The following is a 16,143-nucleotide window of genomic DNA, read 5'->3' on the forward strand; positions in this document are numbered from 1 at the left end:
AGATAGATAGATAGATAGATAGATAGATAGATAGATAGATAGATAGATAGATAGATAGATAGATAGATAGATAGATAGATAGATAGATAGATAGATAGATAGATAGATAGTCATTTAAAACTGCATTAGTTCAGGTGAATGAAGTTCCTTTCTATAACTGATTCAATGAAAAGCTGCAGCAGATAAAGAATTTAAAACATGCCTCACACCCTACTGGATTTATACTATCAATGTTTCCGCACCATTGTCATCACAAACCAATTATGTTGATCTCCTGGTTTTTATTAGGCCTAAATCAGCCGTAAGGTGAGTCAGAACAGTTCAGTTGGAGTAAAACAAACATTGTTGTTAAGGCAGAAAGTCCAACCCTACGTTTCCCAACATGGGATATCTCAGAACAAGGTGGTGCTTCGGAGGAGTGGCAGACAAACAGACCAGGCTCCTTATTAAAGCAGGTTTGGCCTTTTTTATAGTGAAGAACTACGTAATTCAACTGCAGCAGAGGAACCGCTCGGCTCAAAGAGAAGCAAGCATATATTTTTATTCCAAGGAGAAAGGGCTTTATTCATCATTCAAGTACTGAACTCCACGAAAATTTACAAACCTCCAAAAACATCTACTGAAGACGTCTTGGCATAAGGAATTTCTGTCTAACTTTTATTGTTATTTTTCACCGCGGAGACATGGTGTTCTGGAGTATTTTACCCGTCACGTTATCCCTGGTGTCCTTCATCGGAACATGGACTGTGTGAGTTCACAATCTTTTTTTATTGTCTTTACATCCTGGTGAAACTACATTTTATTTAGCCTCTGCGTGTGTGCTGGAATTTATGTGTTTACTCTTTTTTGTCTTCTTTTTGTAAAGTTTTCTTTGACTTCATGAATGCACAAGTTAAAGCGTTTCAGTTGAAATTACATAATACACTGATAATGCAGCATGTTAGGACTACCCATTATTATCAGGATGATAAGAAAACATATAATCTTGCATTAACTTTAGGAACGCAGAGTGATGATTTGACATTGTGTGTCTGTTTAAAAAAAAAGATTAGCCCACACCTTAAGGGGATTTAAAAAACAGAATCAGCAGCCTTGAAATATGTGACCCGGCAGGTTGTTTTTTTCGGTTTTAGGGTGTGCTCGGTGGAATCACAAGAAATAAGAGACTCCCATTGTTTTAATGTTGTGCCTGTTTTCCTCTAATGGCCAATCTGTGTAAACACAAGTGGTGACTTTCCATCCTGACATGTTGGGTTCAGGCAGTGTAATCAATGAGTGAGGCTCGTTTTTAACTCAGTTTTGCTTCTGTTGTTTATTGTTGCCATGCACATGGGTTTGTCACCAGCTTAAACTCATACAGACAACAAAAGTGTTGCTGTTTTCTGCTTTTATTCTCAAGAAAATATGAATGAAAGTGGATTTTTAAAAAAAGAAAAAGTGAAATTCAAAAGTTAAATTATAGCAGGAATATTTATGTTTTTTCCTGTTTAATATTTCCAGATATGGCATCGCCTTCACCTACAAACACGTGTGCCCTCTGACTGACTGGTAAGTTGTGCCTTCCTGGTTTTAACCTTTTCTTAAGACTTGAATAATGATTAATTTCTTTGCCGTTTGTTCTCAGGAGTGGTGCCAATTACTGCAGGGGGAATAAGACAGAGGACTGTTGCTTTCCTCCTACAATAAGGTAAGTCCCTAATTTCCAATTTGACTTCCTCGTTCCAAGAACGAGCACCGAGTTTCAGACAAATTCTGTGATTCCAGTTCAAGTGGGATGAACGCACCAGAAAACTCGCTTTTCACAGCCACGATCAACACTGCATCCTTTCTGTGTGAGTTCTCCTGCAAAACGATTTAACGTATAACAAGCCATTTGCTCTAATGAGCACCGTATCAGCTGCAATCTCCTCTTCGTTTTAGTCCTGGTGTTTTGCATCTTCCACCATGCTCACATTCTGGAAAAAAACACGTGCCATTCCATGCTGAGCAAATGCGCTCTCATCTTTGGGGTGGTGTCAGCCTTGGGGGGGTTTGCAGCAGGAAACTGCAACGTGAGTCATGCATTTTTTTTTTTTTACTGGTGGTTATCTGAGTTTGATCGGAAACGCTTGCTTTAAACATCATGTTGAAACTGAAGAAAATAAAAGTCAGACAAAAGGAACAAGTTTCCATTTAACTGGCACTTGTGTTGAAAGAGCAAACAAAGGCGAGTCATTATTTGTTTTATATCGTCTGTTGATTTAGAGCACATGTGAATGTCTTATATTTTTTATACAGTTTGCACCATTGCACAGAGGTCCCATGTTTTACATAAAAATGAATTATTTTAGCCTTTTTAAAGGCCTGATACCAGCAGCATGATTTTTCATGTGTTAACTAGAAGTGCAGGCAACAACACACCCAAAAAAGCAACAAGTTAAGCTGATATTAATGGAAACCATGTCCTAATAGCATTAACATACTGTGACCAAAGACATTCAACATGTAAAACTTGTACTTTTTATGTCCTGTTTTGGTCCAACCAAAATAAACTGACATCCAACAAACCATAAGGTTAAATAGAAGCTACTTTGTAATAATTTTACAATGGAAAACTACACTTGTTTGTATTTTTAGTTTATGTTATTTATAATTTGTGTATTAAAAAAGAGAACAGCATACAATGTAAATGTTTAAAATGAGCTATAAGGTAACTTTAGGTTTAAAAAAGGAAATTTATCTGTTTTGAGTAGCAGGACAATGATGAACTGGGACAGTTTGAACAGAAATTTCTCACTGTTTGGATTGTTGTTATGTTTAAAATTCGTTCTCCACAGCCAGGGTACCTGACGGTGCTGCACTTCTTTGGAGCTGGTGTCAGCTTCCTGTGCGTCTGCTTCTACACTGTCCTGCTCACCGCGCTGACGGCGAAGTGTGTCCTGTCGGGATACGAGAAGGTTCTGTTCCCTCTGCGCCTCATTTCCACAATGATTCAAATCATTGCGACCATCTGCTGTATCCTTTCAGAAAGACGGAGGCTAAAACAGCCTTCAAACCATTTCATCTGGAGCCTTGAAAACATATTCACACCCTTTGAACTCTTCCACATTTTCAGCTGTGACAGAGAAATACACTGTATACTCTCCAGCTGTTGCAGCATATAGGTCCATCCTGCAGCTCTGTTTACAAAGTGGGACTGACCAAAAGCGCAAGCTTAAAACCTTTTTATTTAACCTGATTAATCTTTAACAGTTTTCACTTGTGTAGGTTTAGTTATGAACGTCTCACTTCAGTGTTTTTTTTCCCATAAGACGCTCTTCCACTCGTGATGCGTCTGATGTTACATCCTTAACCCGGCAACCCTCAGACACCTTTTTCTTCGCCCAGAACCACTACTTCTACAGCCACCTGTCCGCCGTGTTCGAGTGGATCCTGGCGCTCAACTTGGAGCTGTTTGAGCTCAGCTACACCGTGGACTTCTGCTTCTTCTCCTCCTTCATGCTTTCAAACCTGCTGAGCAAGCGGGAAGAGGAAAAGCCTTTGGTGTTGTCTTGATTTGGAGCTGCCGGGGTTCAGCAGAAACACACGAGCTGTGAGGAAGGACTGAGGAAGACTGCTGTGTTGGCAGGACCCTGGCTTTGGGACTAATTGGGTTTTAGTTTTTTTTTTCAGTCTGCTGGGATGGATTATGACCACCAGCTTTCCTTTTCCTTATGTATTACATTATATTTATTAAAAGAGAGGAACTTTTATAGAAAAAGAACAAAACATTTAGCTGTAATATAAAGAACAATGTAGCTTTGGTGAGATATTTGATTGTATTTATAATTTTTTTGTGCAATAACAATGTTTGAATGACATTTTTTTAAACAAATACAGATTTAATGAGTAATAATGATAAGTGGCTTTATAAATTATCAGTTTATCATGTCTCTGAACATACATGAAGCTTCGGCACTTAAATGTTACTGTGCTGATATGCCAGTCTATCAGAAGGGTGGAGATTTTTTTTTTTTTTTTTATGGAACGTCCTGGTGACGAAGCAAGATCCTGTTTGACAAGATAATTAGAACCGAGGGACACCAGAAACAATCACTTTGGACAATTTATTCTCCCGGAAAACTCAGACGTCATTACCTCAGCCAGTATAGTGGGTGTTGCCAGTTTTCAAACGTCATTATATAACTTTTAAAACCTTTTTTAGACATGATTCAGCTTCAGTGGAGTGGCTGTATTTCCTTCTCTCGCCACCTTCTGTTTCTGGAACGTTTGAACAAACATGAACTGAAACAGGTCCGTTTGTTGTTCCCATTACATCTGCACCTGTGGGGAAGTCTTTCTCACACAGATTTAACAGAATCTGCAGAAGCTCCTAGCAGCTTCCGAAATTAAGTGTTTAAGACCTTAACCTGGCGTTTTAACATTAAAAACTGATTCGACACATATCCAGGGGATTTCTCTAAAGCACAATACAGTGTTTGGCTAGTCCTTTAGTATTGTCTTATAAATTTAGATCAACAATAAAATATTAATAATAAAAAAGAACCATTTCGAGGTTTGAATTGTTCATCTTCTTGAATTTCTCGGTCCAAATGCTTTTCTTTGACCTTATTGGCAAAAAACTATCAAGTCTATGAAAAATAAAACAATAAATTTAAGGACATTATTTATATATATATATATATATATATATATATATATATATATATCCTCAGACTGGTGAACTCACCTTGTTTATTAAAAATAAACACTTGTTTTTAAGGTCAGATTGTTGTTCTCTATAAATGACACTTGTCTTAAGATCAAACCATCTCTTCTTAATTAAATCCTGATATTTACAAAAAACTCTTTCCTGTAGAGAATTTAGCAGCTGAAGATTTTTCTCAGGAGTCGTCAGAAACCGAACACAGAACTCAGAATAATTTTGCACAAATAAAATATGTACCTTTCATTTCCCAAAAAGCAATCCTCTATCCATCCTGGGTGTTTAAATAAGCTGCAGTTTAACAGCTTTAAAGAGAAATCACTGATGCCAACTATCTCCGACTGACAAAAAGGCAAAACTTGTTATTGAGGATTTAACTTTACTGAGACGCCATACTTTTCACAAAAGCGACAACACAGATGTGGTTTAATGCAAAGCACTTAACTTTTACTTGAAAGAAGGTAATATACATCCTGGAATAACAGATAATAAAGATACATTATGAGCAAAATCATTTCACAATGAATATCATCTTTTTTTTCCCACATCAACCAAGAGGAGTGCAACATTATCTACAGTCTCTGTTAGGAAGAAAACAGTGAGAAGCACACCTTTCTGTCAGCATCTTTACTCTATGGTACACTGTAAAAATGTCATCTATATGCAGTAGTCCACATTGTTAACCTCAACGACAAAAAAAAAAAAGTTTCATGTTTTTATTTCAACTAAATAACTGCAATGCGTACATTATAAATAAAATGTAAGTGGGAAAAAAAAGAAGTCAAAAAGTACTACAAAAAGTATCCCATAATTCCAGCATAGCTGAAAAAAAAACAACAACAAAAAACAAAAACTATGAAATAAAATAAGTGGCCTTGGAGTGTGACCGCAGCTTTTACAAACTTTTAGATCCTGCAGATGCTTCAAACTGGAGCATCTGAAGGCCTGCCTCACGCTTTACACTTAAATAAATCAAGTTAAAATTGTCCTTAAAACGTGTTCCGTGTCTCGATAAGTCGCCTATTTTTTTTTCCCCCTGTGAAGAGTGAGAACTGAGCATGAGGAAAAACACAAGGCCTTATAGTTGAGGGTTTTTTTCCCCCCAACTCAAAGTCAAAAAGTACTGAAAACGCTCATTCTCTGCTAAGCTAAGGGAGGTCACCGATATTACTCATATCTCTTCAAGTCTAAAAGAAAAGCATTTATGTTTTCTTGCTCATTTAAGACGTCATCTCGAGTCCGAGCCTCTCTTCAGCTGTACACACTTTAAACAACTCTCTTTGCAATAAAAGGAAAGGACACTATAATAGTGGACAACTCAAAAGTTAATGTGATGATGCAGGTTGGTAATTGTTTAAATCTACAGCGAGTTGAAATGAGGGGAAGGTTTTTCAAACGGAATACATGTTCTTGGTGGTGGAGCCACTCTTGCTGGACGTGTCGTCGTGCGACTGGTAGCCGGCTTTCATGGGGAGGTTCAGGCGATCTTTGTAAAGCTGCCTGTGGGGAGACAGAAAAAACCCTGAGCGCTGGAGGAAGATGTGTGATTAAAGTCACCACCTAGTGGTCAGACACAAATGAGCTTACCCTATCGTCATGATAGCGTCCCTGTTTTGGCAGTTGCTTGTCCAGATGGCTATTTTGTCACCTTTATGTCTGACATTGACCACAGCTCCACACACGTCTTCACTCGCCTCATCGAAAGACTCCCCAACTAAACACAGGAGCTGCAAAACACAACGACTTCCTGTTTTAACGCCGTTCCCCGTCTTTAATACATAAGAAGAACCATCAGGTAACTTGCGCTGCTGAGTCATTTTGTGGAGATGTAAAAATGGCGGCATTACCGTTTCCATCCAGTAGCGATCGAGATCATTGTGCCTCTGTTGTTTGTTGAGAGTTATCAACCATCGACCTCCCAGCTTGTTCCTGTCATCTTCCCACATCGGTTTGATTCCATCCTGACACACATATTGAAAATTTGAACCTGATCTGCTCAAAAAATATTTAAACACTGCAAAAGGCTGACAAACGCAACCAGTGTTTGTGAACACGTTAACATGTCCTGATGTTTTATTATTAGAATAACAATATTAACAAAGCATTAGCTGCAGTTCCACAATTAAACACATTTACATTTCTTGACAGTCTGATATCACAATTAAAGCTAACAGGACAGGACTCATTTTAACATATTCACACATCCACTAATATTAAATAAAGTGCAAGGGGTTGTTTTATCAGGAAAACCTCTAATAATGTTATATGATACAAACAGGAGAGTTTATAGTGCTTGGATAAATGCTGAGGAAATTTAATCTGAAAACTCTGGATTTTAAGTGCATGCTGAAGGAAAATAAACAAATAAATAGCGGAGGGGTTACCTTAAATAAGCAATAATCGCAGCCATAGCCCAGCTTGCTTGGTTGCTGTATGTGGTTGTATAATCTGAAACACAAAATATCAAAGTTTTAATACAGAAATGCATATAAATATAAATATCTGCCTTCTTTTGCTTTGGATCAGAATAATATAAACGGAACAAAAACTTATGCTTTTTAATGAAAATACTTTGAAAGAAAAGTTGCCCTTCCTCATCTCTTTTTGTTATTTAATGTTACATTTTCTGCTGCAAACAAAACAACCAAACATGTGAAAGTGCAGCTTTGCAGGTGATGTGCAGACCAAACAAATACACATATCTACCTGTTTTTCTTCTTACATCATTTCAACCATATTCTTATAGTGACAGAATCATTAAAATACCAGAAATAAAGAGAAAAAACCAAACGTACGCCCAAAAGTCTTCCACCGTGTCAAACTTGGAAATTAAACGCAGGTTATCCGTCCAGCTTTTGCTTTTGTCAGTTTTAAAATACCACAAGGCCCATCTGAGGAAAGAGGAAAACACAAAAACATTTAGGATTTATACAAATTAATTCTTCATTTATTTCACGAAACATATGAACATGGGAAGAAAAAGTGTCTAAACAGGCTTTTAGTTGATGATGTGTGAAAAGGGATAAACCTCAGTTCGCAGCAAAACACAGCAGCTAATTCCAAAAGCACACGTCAGGGCAGAAGAAAAAGGATTGACCATCATCAGCACCAGAAATGCAGCCTTTGTTTACAATGGGTCCATTTATTCTTTCATTCGTTTCCAGCAGCGGTGGGGTCAAAGAGGGGACAGCAGGCAAACCCAGTGCCCCCCGCTCGCAAACAGCTGGAACATTATCCTCCCTGTCTTCCATAAATATGCACATCGACACCATAAAAAGCCACAGCGGTGGATTTAACCACATGTGTACCCTGTACCAGCTCTACAGACACCAATCATTACCCAGCACAGAGCAGGGACTCTGGTGACCCCACACCAGCCACAGTCATCGCAAACAAACATGGTAAACAACGAGTCGAGTTACTGCTGAATTCATTCACCCCAAATATCTGCATGTTATTTCATCTCGCCCGTCACATTTCAAGTTCTCTAAAGCTGATGGTGTTTTTTGTACTTTCTGGTAGCTCCTTGTTTCCTGCAACGTGAGTGCCGTATGAAAATCATGTTGCATCATTTGAAACTTCAAAAAGTACATCATGCTTCCTTTTGTTACAGCCGAGTAACCAAGAACAGGAAAACAGAAAGTTGAAGAAGTTTAACATTTCTGCAGGATGAAAGTCTCCGCTTGTAAAGAGGAGTCTGAATAAACCAGCTAACGGTTATCTTCATCAAATAGACGTTCAATAACACTCTTGCAATATAATTAAATCCTGTGCCAAACTGAATATAATCATCAAAATAACAATTTTAAGAAACTGTATCTCAGTTCTTCTGTTCTTATTAATATCTACATGACAAGAACGGCTTGTACAAGGAGCAGATTTCTGAAGCTCACCTGTTTTGCAAAGGATGTTTGATATACTGCTCAGGATTTGCAACAACCTGACCGTCAGTCTGCGGTTCTTCAGTTTCAGCTGCTTTCTGAGGAGACAAACACACAGCCAAATCAAAGAAATGTATCCAATAGAAGACATTTATTTTAAATATCCACGGCAGTCGGTCATAAGCATCAGAATTCAAATATCTGGCACAAACCCAATTCAAATAAGTGAATCAGTATATTACCATGTTAAATAAAGCAGGTGATATCTGCTTTTGCTTCATATTTTAATTCATTAATTAATACAATTAGAATAACCACCAAAAGTTTAAAGATTTTGATCAATACGAGCTCAGTTGAATGGAGACAAGGTTGTCGGAGCAGAAGTTTTTTTTATGTGAACTTCACAGCTCACAGGATTCATTCATAAAACAGCAACTCTTCCTAATCTACTTTTAAAGATAAGTTTTCTAACAAGCATGTCTTCAGAAACAACCCTTTAATTTCCTTAGAAATTCACTGTTTTTCTCAACCTGCTGCTGCGATGCAGAGAAATCCCTTCGTATAATGTGTTCCTCTTTTTAAACATAGGGTTGGATTTCCCAATTAAATCATTCTAGACCAATATAAATAGAGTTTTCACTCATAAATAAAACTACCTCATTGCTAGCCAGGTCATAAATCGCCAAATTTTAACAAGCTACGTATCATTTTAAAGTTTTTGAGAATAAATAAATAACTTAATACTGAATTCCTAATTGTGACTTATTTTGACAGATATGAGCCTTTCTTTTGTGTGATGCAGAGAAAAAAAAAAGTTTTATTTGTCTAATCTGACATCTACTCCAACACTTTGTTTACAAGGGTCGCATGTTGCAACCTTTGTAAATAAGCAGAAGTCTGCAGTCAGTCCCTTTCTTCAGCACCACAGACAGCGCCTGGATTAATCAATAAACAGCTGATGCATAAGAGCCAGGATTGAGGTCGTAAAAATTCAGATTCCAGGCAATCTGCTGGCTCCCGTAGATAGATGACTTTCACTAACTTTAGTTTTACAACATACTGTCAATGAATGTTTATGGACAGCGCTCTCGAATGACTTGTTGTGAGTTGGTGCTATGTAAATAAACTGAACTGAAACATTTAAATAAATTTTGTTTTTTACAAGCATACATCCTGGTCCCCCTACACTTTCTGCTACTGGAGCAGTGGTGTCCAATCCTGGCCCTGGAGGGCCACCATCCTGCATGCTTTAAAATGTTTCTCTGCTTTGAAACACCTGATTTGAATGACAGAGATTTACAGGCTTCTGCAGAGCTTGAATACCTGCTAAAGAGCAGAGAAACTACTAAAAAATACAGGGTAGTGTTCATCCATGACCAGGGTTGGACACCACTAATTTAAAGGATGAGACAATTGGTCCTTTTTGCTACAAGCACGATGTCGCCCTTCACCTCAAATAACCTCAAAGTCATTAAAGTCAAGTAATCTCTCTTAATACTACAGCTTAGAATAAATAATAATGAATATTAATAATAATAGAATGGCAAAAGATTGAACTGATGGGTTATTAACATTTTTTTGGCAACTAATTTCTTTCTCGGGCATCCATAATTACACACAAACACACATGTAAATATAGAAATGTTTCTAAGGCACGCTTGCATAAAGATTTCAACTCAATTTTAAACAACTACAGCTAATAGAAAACGGCTAAATTTGGGTTTTTGATCAAATCTAACTTTTCAACTAACATTTGTTAGCATTAGTTTTAGCAAACGTGCTAGGCTAGCTACAAGCTCGAAACACACGTGTCCAGATGGACGAAAACTGATAAAAAATGCAATAATAAAAACATTTAAAGGCATTGATTAGAACTAATGCTGGGTAGTGACTCTAATGTCGAAAACGAGTTCGACATATCACTGAGTGGAGTTTGAATGAACGAGGTCCAGTCAGTCAGTCCCTCCCTGCCAACAAAGTCAGGCAGCGCTTCATCCATCACATTGCACTGCATGCTAACGCTAATCCACGCCAGTGTCTTTGGACTCAAACATCATTATTTTTATAATCTGCCGGCGTCGTTTCAAAGAGGTCCCTTCGTGGAGGAAAGCCAGTGAAAGCAGGGACGACGCGACGCTTCTTTCCACGCGCATTAGTCGATTTTTCGTCTGTCTCTTGTCTCTCTTACCGGCTCCGATGTCGCCATCTTGACTCTAGAAACGATCTCAACGATCTAGATGTTCGGCGCTTCTGCGTCACTCCTCTCCACTACTACGGAAGCCGCCTCGGTCCAGTGTACACCAAAAATCCAAAATTGATTTTATTGAAAATATGAATTATCCATCCATCCATATTCTTTACTCGCTTCTTCTCTCTGGAGTTGGTGCCTATCACTGTACAGGTCGCAAGTCCATCATAAGGCAAATATATGAATTAGAAAATAAATTACAAATAAATTAAAATTTGAGCTACTTGCAGCATCTGGTTGGTAAAATACAATCCATTGTTTCTTTGTTTGTTTTGTTTAAAAACTCAGTACCTTATATATGTATATTTCAAGTAAATTAAATAGAACATCAAGTCTCTCATACTGTGTAATTGACATATTAATATCAAACATACGCAAAATACAATTAATAGTTATATTTTCAAATAAAACTGTAAGCTACAGTACTTTTTTATTAATATAAGTTCATTTTTCCAGAGTTCAGACATATGGTGTATTGATGATCAATCAATCAATCAATCAATCAATCAAATTTTATTTGTATAGCACATTTCAGCAGCAAGGCATTTCAAGGTGCTTTACATAATTAAAAAACAAAATAAAAACAGCATGTGACAATGAATAAACAGTAAGAAAGAGACAAACATCAACAACCCGCACTCTAACCCTAATTTAGCCATAAGCAACTCTAAACAGGTGGGTTTTAAGTTGAGATATGATATTGTAAATCCACAGGTGACACAATCTCTCACTGGTGGATATTATCTGATCCATAACCAGAGAAGATTAGATCATTTTTGTAGTGAAATCCTATTTAAAGGATTAATTTTCGTGTTTAAGGCCTATATAAACAGCACCTCCACGTGCACAAATTCAAAATTGTTTGAACAGGTGAAGCATTTTTTAAAAACATTGTAATTAAGTGAATTTTGCCAAGAAATTCAGTTTAACAACAGTGTTGTTCTCGAACAAAATACAACTAAATTCCAGGTGCTTCTCATCAGAACAGTGCTCAGTGAGGCATTCAAGGTGTGCTAAATAAAAGGAGTCTCTGAAGATGTTTTTTTCCACTTCTGACATGCAAAAACAGCAGGGGAGATCTTCCAGGGATCTGCAACCAATCATTTACCCGCTCTCATCCACGGTAGAGTCCCTTTGTCTAAATCTGAGCAGCTTTTGTACGGCGCTGGATGTCAGTGTGCACTTAATGTCTGAGAAATAAAAGGCCACCAGGAGATTTTCTTCCAGTTTGATCCATCAAAACTGGTTCTTGCTGTGCCTTTTTATGAGGTTCTGTAGCGTTACTAGAAGAGAGGTTCTTTCATACGTGAATTCATATATAAATAAGGGCTTCTATATTCTTGCAATGCAATATTTCTGTTCCAATAGATATTATATCTATTAGATATAAAGCTTGTTCTTTGTACTCAATAGAAACAGAATCCCGTTATTATTTCAAAATATGATTAACAGAGTTGGTCTTTATTGCTTTATAGAGCTCAAAATAATAAATAAATAAATTTAAAAAATAAGTTTTAACCTTTATTATCTGCACTAATCCATTGATTCCATTTATTCATATTTTAAAATATGAATAACTTCAACTGAATACCTAAAATTCTATTGCTTTGTAATAGTTTAACATACAGAATGACTAGATTTTGAATTAAAATTTGATGTTTTAGCCTTAGTCATTGTAGCTGATTTGGTCACACTTTGGAAATTATACTCTGCGCAATCTCATGCAAGATGTCATGCTCAGAGTATGTGTTGTAAATAACTCTTGGCTGCTACCGCATCAAAATGTAGGTTGACATATGTAAAACTGAGAGTTTCATTAAAATTTGTTGACTGGTTCATGAGATATTTTGCTAACAGACACACAGGCAAAAAAATGCTATTGTTTGCCTTCACCTTTTGGCAGAGGGCAATAAAACTGAATGCATTAATTAATAAAATGAATTTTCCCCCATAATTAACACTTCCTAATCAAGAATACTCAAATGTTTACTTTTCTAAATCTAAAGTTTGATCAGAATCCTCAAACAGTCTTGCGTTTGTCAAAGCCAACAATTTACAAAAAAAAAAGAAAATCATATATGGGGATAAGACTTCTAAAAAATAGCTTCATCTCTGCACAACTGGAGGATGAAGATTGAAAAAAAAGAGAGGAAATAGTAATCAGGTCCAAAATATAAATATGACTTTATTTCAACAATCCTGAAAGAGATCGGCCATCCATAAAAATGAATGCTAAATGTTGTCTCTTAAAAGTCTAAACTGGATATACTTTCGGCAACTTGAAGTAATTCAGTTTCAAAATAAGCAAGACCACCCATTGTCTAAACACCGTACAGTAAAAACAATGTGGTTCACATACATATTTACATTTTTTTTTTGTTTTTTTTTCTGAATGCTGGTGCTCATTTAGTTCCTTACAAAAAATAATCCATGTGGATTGAAGAAATTCCCCACAGACAATAAAAAAAAAAGAAACATTTACAATTTCATTTTTTCCATGTGATGCTCAAAAACGTTCTTTCTAAACCAACGGATTCTGAAACGTCTACATTCGTTTCTTCTGCGGTAATTTTTTCGAGTAATGCTGGAGAATCGGGTCATCTTATGGAAGACATTTCAACTCTGCACGAGCAAACAAACATTGTGATCAATGCATTTCTTTTGTCTGTTGTCTCTTGTGTGCCAGTAATGATCCAGGACAAACTTTGTGTTGACTGTTTATGCACCGGTGAGTCTTAAAAAGCACCACGTTGTCACTGTCGTACAGTATAGAACCAGGTTCGGTCAGTGTGTTGACATCTTATTAGCACCAACAGAAGTGTGTCAAAGACCAAAATGTCTTGCTGGAAATGTCATGCTGCCTTTGTTAGTGTAAAATACCATTAAAGGGTTGTGCTAAAAATTTTTTCTGATGCGTTAAAATGAAGAGCTTCTCTTTCATGGGTTAAACGAAAAAAAAAATCCTGATTCACCAGGAGCTGACGCCAACCCCTTCCTTCAGACTGATAAAAATCGTCTGTAAACAAAGTCCTCACAGGGATGGAGCACTTGAAATCATCTTAGGCAATCATCTGAGTGGGATCTGATGTTTTGAAGTGGTTTTAAAAAGCAAAGAGGAGGCAAGAGGGGGCATAAGTTGATTTTTAACTAATACGTTTTGTGTTCAAAGCTGGCAATGTTGTGTTGATGTTTGTGATACTCTGTGGTTGCTGTAAGAAAAAAAAGAGGGTCTGTAGCACCATTTAAATGTGCAATAAGCTTCTGAGATCCTATTATCACACTTGTTCCCGATGAAAAAGATTAATTCCCGGAGCTCAAATAAGCAATAAGCACTAAACTGCTGCAGCATCTCATGATTCCTTGTCATGCAAAGATTTAAGATAAATGAAAAGCAAACAAATGCAAAAAAAAAAATACTGTAAAAAAAAACATTGCTAAACTTTCATATGTATATATCTCTGTCTGTACATACATAATCAGGGCTGTGGACTGTTTTTCAAGTTAAGAAATTAAAAAAGTGCTTCTTAATATGTCATCTATGTGAAAAAATAGAAACTATCCAGATGTAAGGAAAAAGAAAAAAAAATAGAACAACGAACTACGTTTCTCTTCTCTGCCTCCAACAGAAGTCAGAGCCGGGAACAGAAAAAGCACAATGCTACATGTGACAATCTGTAGTAAATAAATGCACATTAGTCTACATTATGTGATGTAATGAGTTTGCTTAAAAGAGGTTACAGTGAGAATGGCACCAATATAAAAGCCAACGAGACTCATTTCATAACAAGAGTACACTCCTACTGCACAACATAATGCAGGTTATCATAGAAATCTTGCAGTAAACAGGCTTACACGAGAAATTAAATAGAAATCATTAAGATCAGAATAAATAATCACATCTTTTTTTGTTCTTAATCATGTATATAAAGCCAGTTTAAAAACATCTTTAAATGCTTCAAAGCACCATTTCTTTACATTTAAAAACCAGCACCAAAACTCACAGTTAAAAATACCCCCACCTCCAAAAAAACAAACAAACAAAAAAACAAACAATTTTGGTCCTTCTTATCATCATGACGGCAGATACTAAGAAGGACAAAGTTTATAGATATTAGAAAAGTACAAATAAAATGACATGAGCTCGAGAGTAGAAGTCTGATTGAGGTAAGGCAGAAGCACACGGTGAAGGAGTTTTATGTGTTTTGTGACTAACTCCAGCGGTTGTATGGGCCCGTCACGTGAGTAAGAGCATACGGGGACACGGTGATGACGCCGTCCCTCGAGAGGGTCCAAGCCTGACGTGTCGGGACGTTCATAGCCCTCCTAGCCTCCTCGGACTCCTCGCCTGCCTCCTCCTCTCCCTTCCTTACGCCGCTGCCCGGGCTGCCCTCCATTCTCAGTCTCTCAGCCTCCTCCTCCCGCTCCCGTTCCCGCTTGGCCATTTTGGCGTCCCACATGGCCATCCCGTGGCCTGGCTCATTCAGGGACTTGTGCTGGTAGAAGACCAAGGAGATCCGGGTGGGGTGGCTGCGGTTCGGCTTGAGGATGGGCGTGGTGGCGTGGAGCTCCCGCCGCGCACACTCGATCAGGATGGAGCCGTGTGACGGTGCCACGGCAACCCCGCCGATGTCCTCGTCCAGGAAGTTGTGCTCGCTGTCGGACCACACCTCTTCCTGCTTTGCTTCCTCCGCCATGAGGACAGATGTCTGCAAGGGGGGAAGGGAGTGTGGAGGAAGAGCGTGACCCCTGACCTCTGCTGCGACTTCTTCTGCAGGCCGCGGGAGTCCGTTGAGCCTGCTGAAGAGGCCCTCAGAGGTAGGTCGGGGAGAGAAGGAGGAAGGATGAGGAGGAGCACTGGGGGAGAGTCTGCGCAGAGCAGAGCAGTGCACCTCGTTGGGCTCAGTTTTAAAGGAACAGTCACTATGGGGGTTATGAGGAGGTAATCGGTCTAATGGAGCACCTTGCTCACTGGATGCTGGAGAAAATCCACTCATGGTTCCGCTCACTGTCTCATAATTGACAGCTGAGCCGTTCTGTCCAAACCGGAGGCCAGGCAGGCCATGGTGGCTGACGTCCCTCTGCGACGCGACCCCTGCGCCGGGAGAGGAGTAGCTGCTGGTGCTCTGGCTGTAAGCGCTGGGTTGATTTCTCTCTGGTGGGAACCTTCCAACACTGGCAGGTCTGGGTGGCAGTCTGTAAGAGCTGTAAGGGCTTTGTGGCTCTTTTATGGGGTAGAGAGAAAACATCTGTTACTGAAATGATAACCAAAAAAATACTTGCAAACGTTTACCTAAATTGATTAAAAGCAACAAATGAATAGCAGACACAGA

General features: G+C 38.2%; 3 protein-coding genes across 4 annotated transcripts in view; 1 reads left to right on the plus strand and 2 right to left on the minus strand.

Moving 5' to 3' along the window:
- The first annotated feature begins 399 nt into the window (after positions 1–399).
- On the plus strand, positions 400–5,410 carry si:dkey-228d14.5 (uncharacterized protein LOC796266 homolog). The gene is made up of 7 exons (XM_017429415.2): positions 400–748; positions 1,501–1,548; positions 1,625–1,687; positions 1,765–1,832; positions 1,921–2,051; positions 2,817–2,994; positions 3,347–5,410. Exons 1-7 carry the CDS (start codon positions 684–686, stop codon positions 3,532–3,534), a joined length of 741 nt encoding a protein of 246 aa, XP_017284904.1. The 5' UTR covers positions 400–683; the 3' UTR covers positions 3,535–5,410.
- On the minus strand, positions 5,110–10,854 carry eif4e1c (eukaryotic translation initiation factor 4E family member 1c). Of its 2 annotated transcripts, XM_017428254.2 has the most exons (7): positions 10,754–10,854; positions 8,578–8,663; positions 7,480–7,575; positions 7,069–7,132; positions 6,532–6,645; positions 6,272–6,411; positions 5,110–6,184 (listed from the first exon to the last, which is right to left on the minus strand). In XM_017428254.2, the coding sequence occupies exons 1-7, from the start codon at positions 10,769–10,771 to the stop codon at positions 6,076–6,078; spliced, it is 627 nt and encodes a 208-aa protein (XP_017283743.1). In that variant the 5' UTR covers positions 10,772–10,854; the 3' UTR covers positions 5,110–6,075. The 2 variants fall into 2 exon arrangements, with proteins under 2 accessions (XP_017283743.1, XP_017283734.1); XM_017428245.2 differs by having other exon boundaries at positions 6,272–6,645.
- Positions 10,855–12,973: 2,119 nt separating this feature from the next.
- Positions 12,974–16,143, minus strand: part of tet1 (tet methylcytosine dioxygenase 1) — a 29,767-nt gene continuing 26,597 nt past the window's right edge. Inside the window, exon 11 of the mRNA XM_017430475.3 lies at positions 12,974–16,034. Within this exon, the coding sequence (XP_017285964.1) occupies positions 15,022–16,034 (1,013 nt within the window). The 3' untranslated portion in view covers positions 12,974–15,021. The remainder of the gene's footprint in view (positions 16,035–16,143) is intronic.

This window comes from Kryptolebias marmoratus, linkage group LG22 (genome assembly GCF_001649575.2).
Source record: "Kryptolebias marmoratus isolate JLee-2015 linkage group LG22, ASM164957v2, whole genome shotgun sequence".
In the NCBI taxonomy this organism is placed as follows: domain Eukaryota; kingdom Metazoa; phylum Chordata; class Actinopteri; order Cyprinodontiformes; family Rivulidae; genus Kryptolebias; species Kryptolebias marmoratus.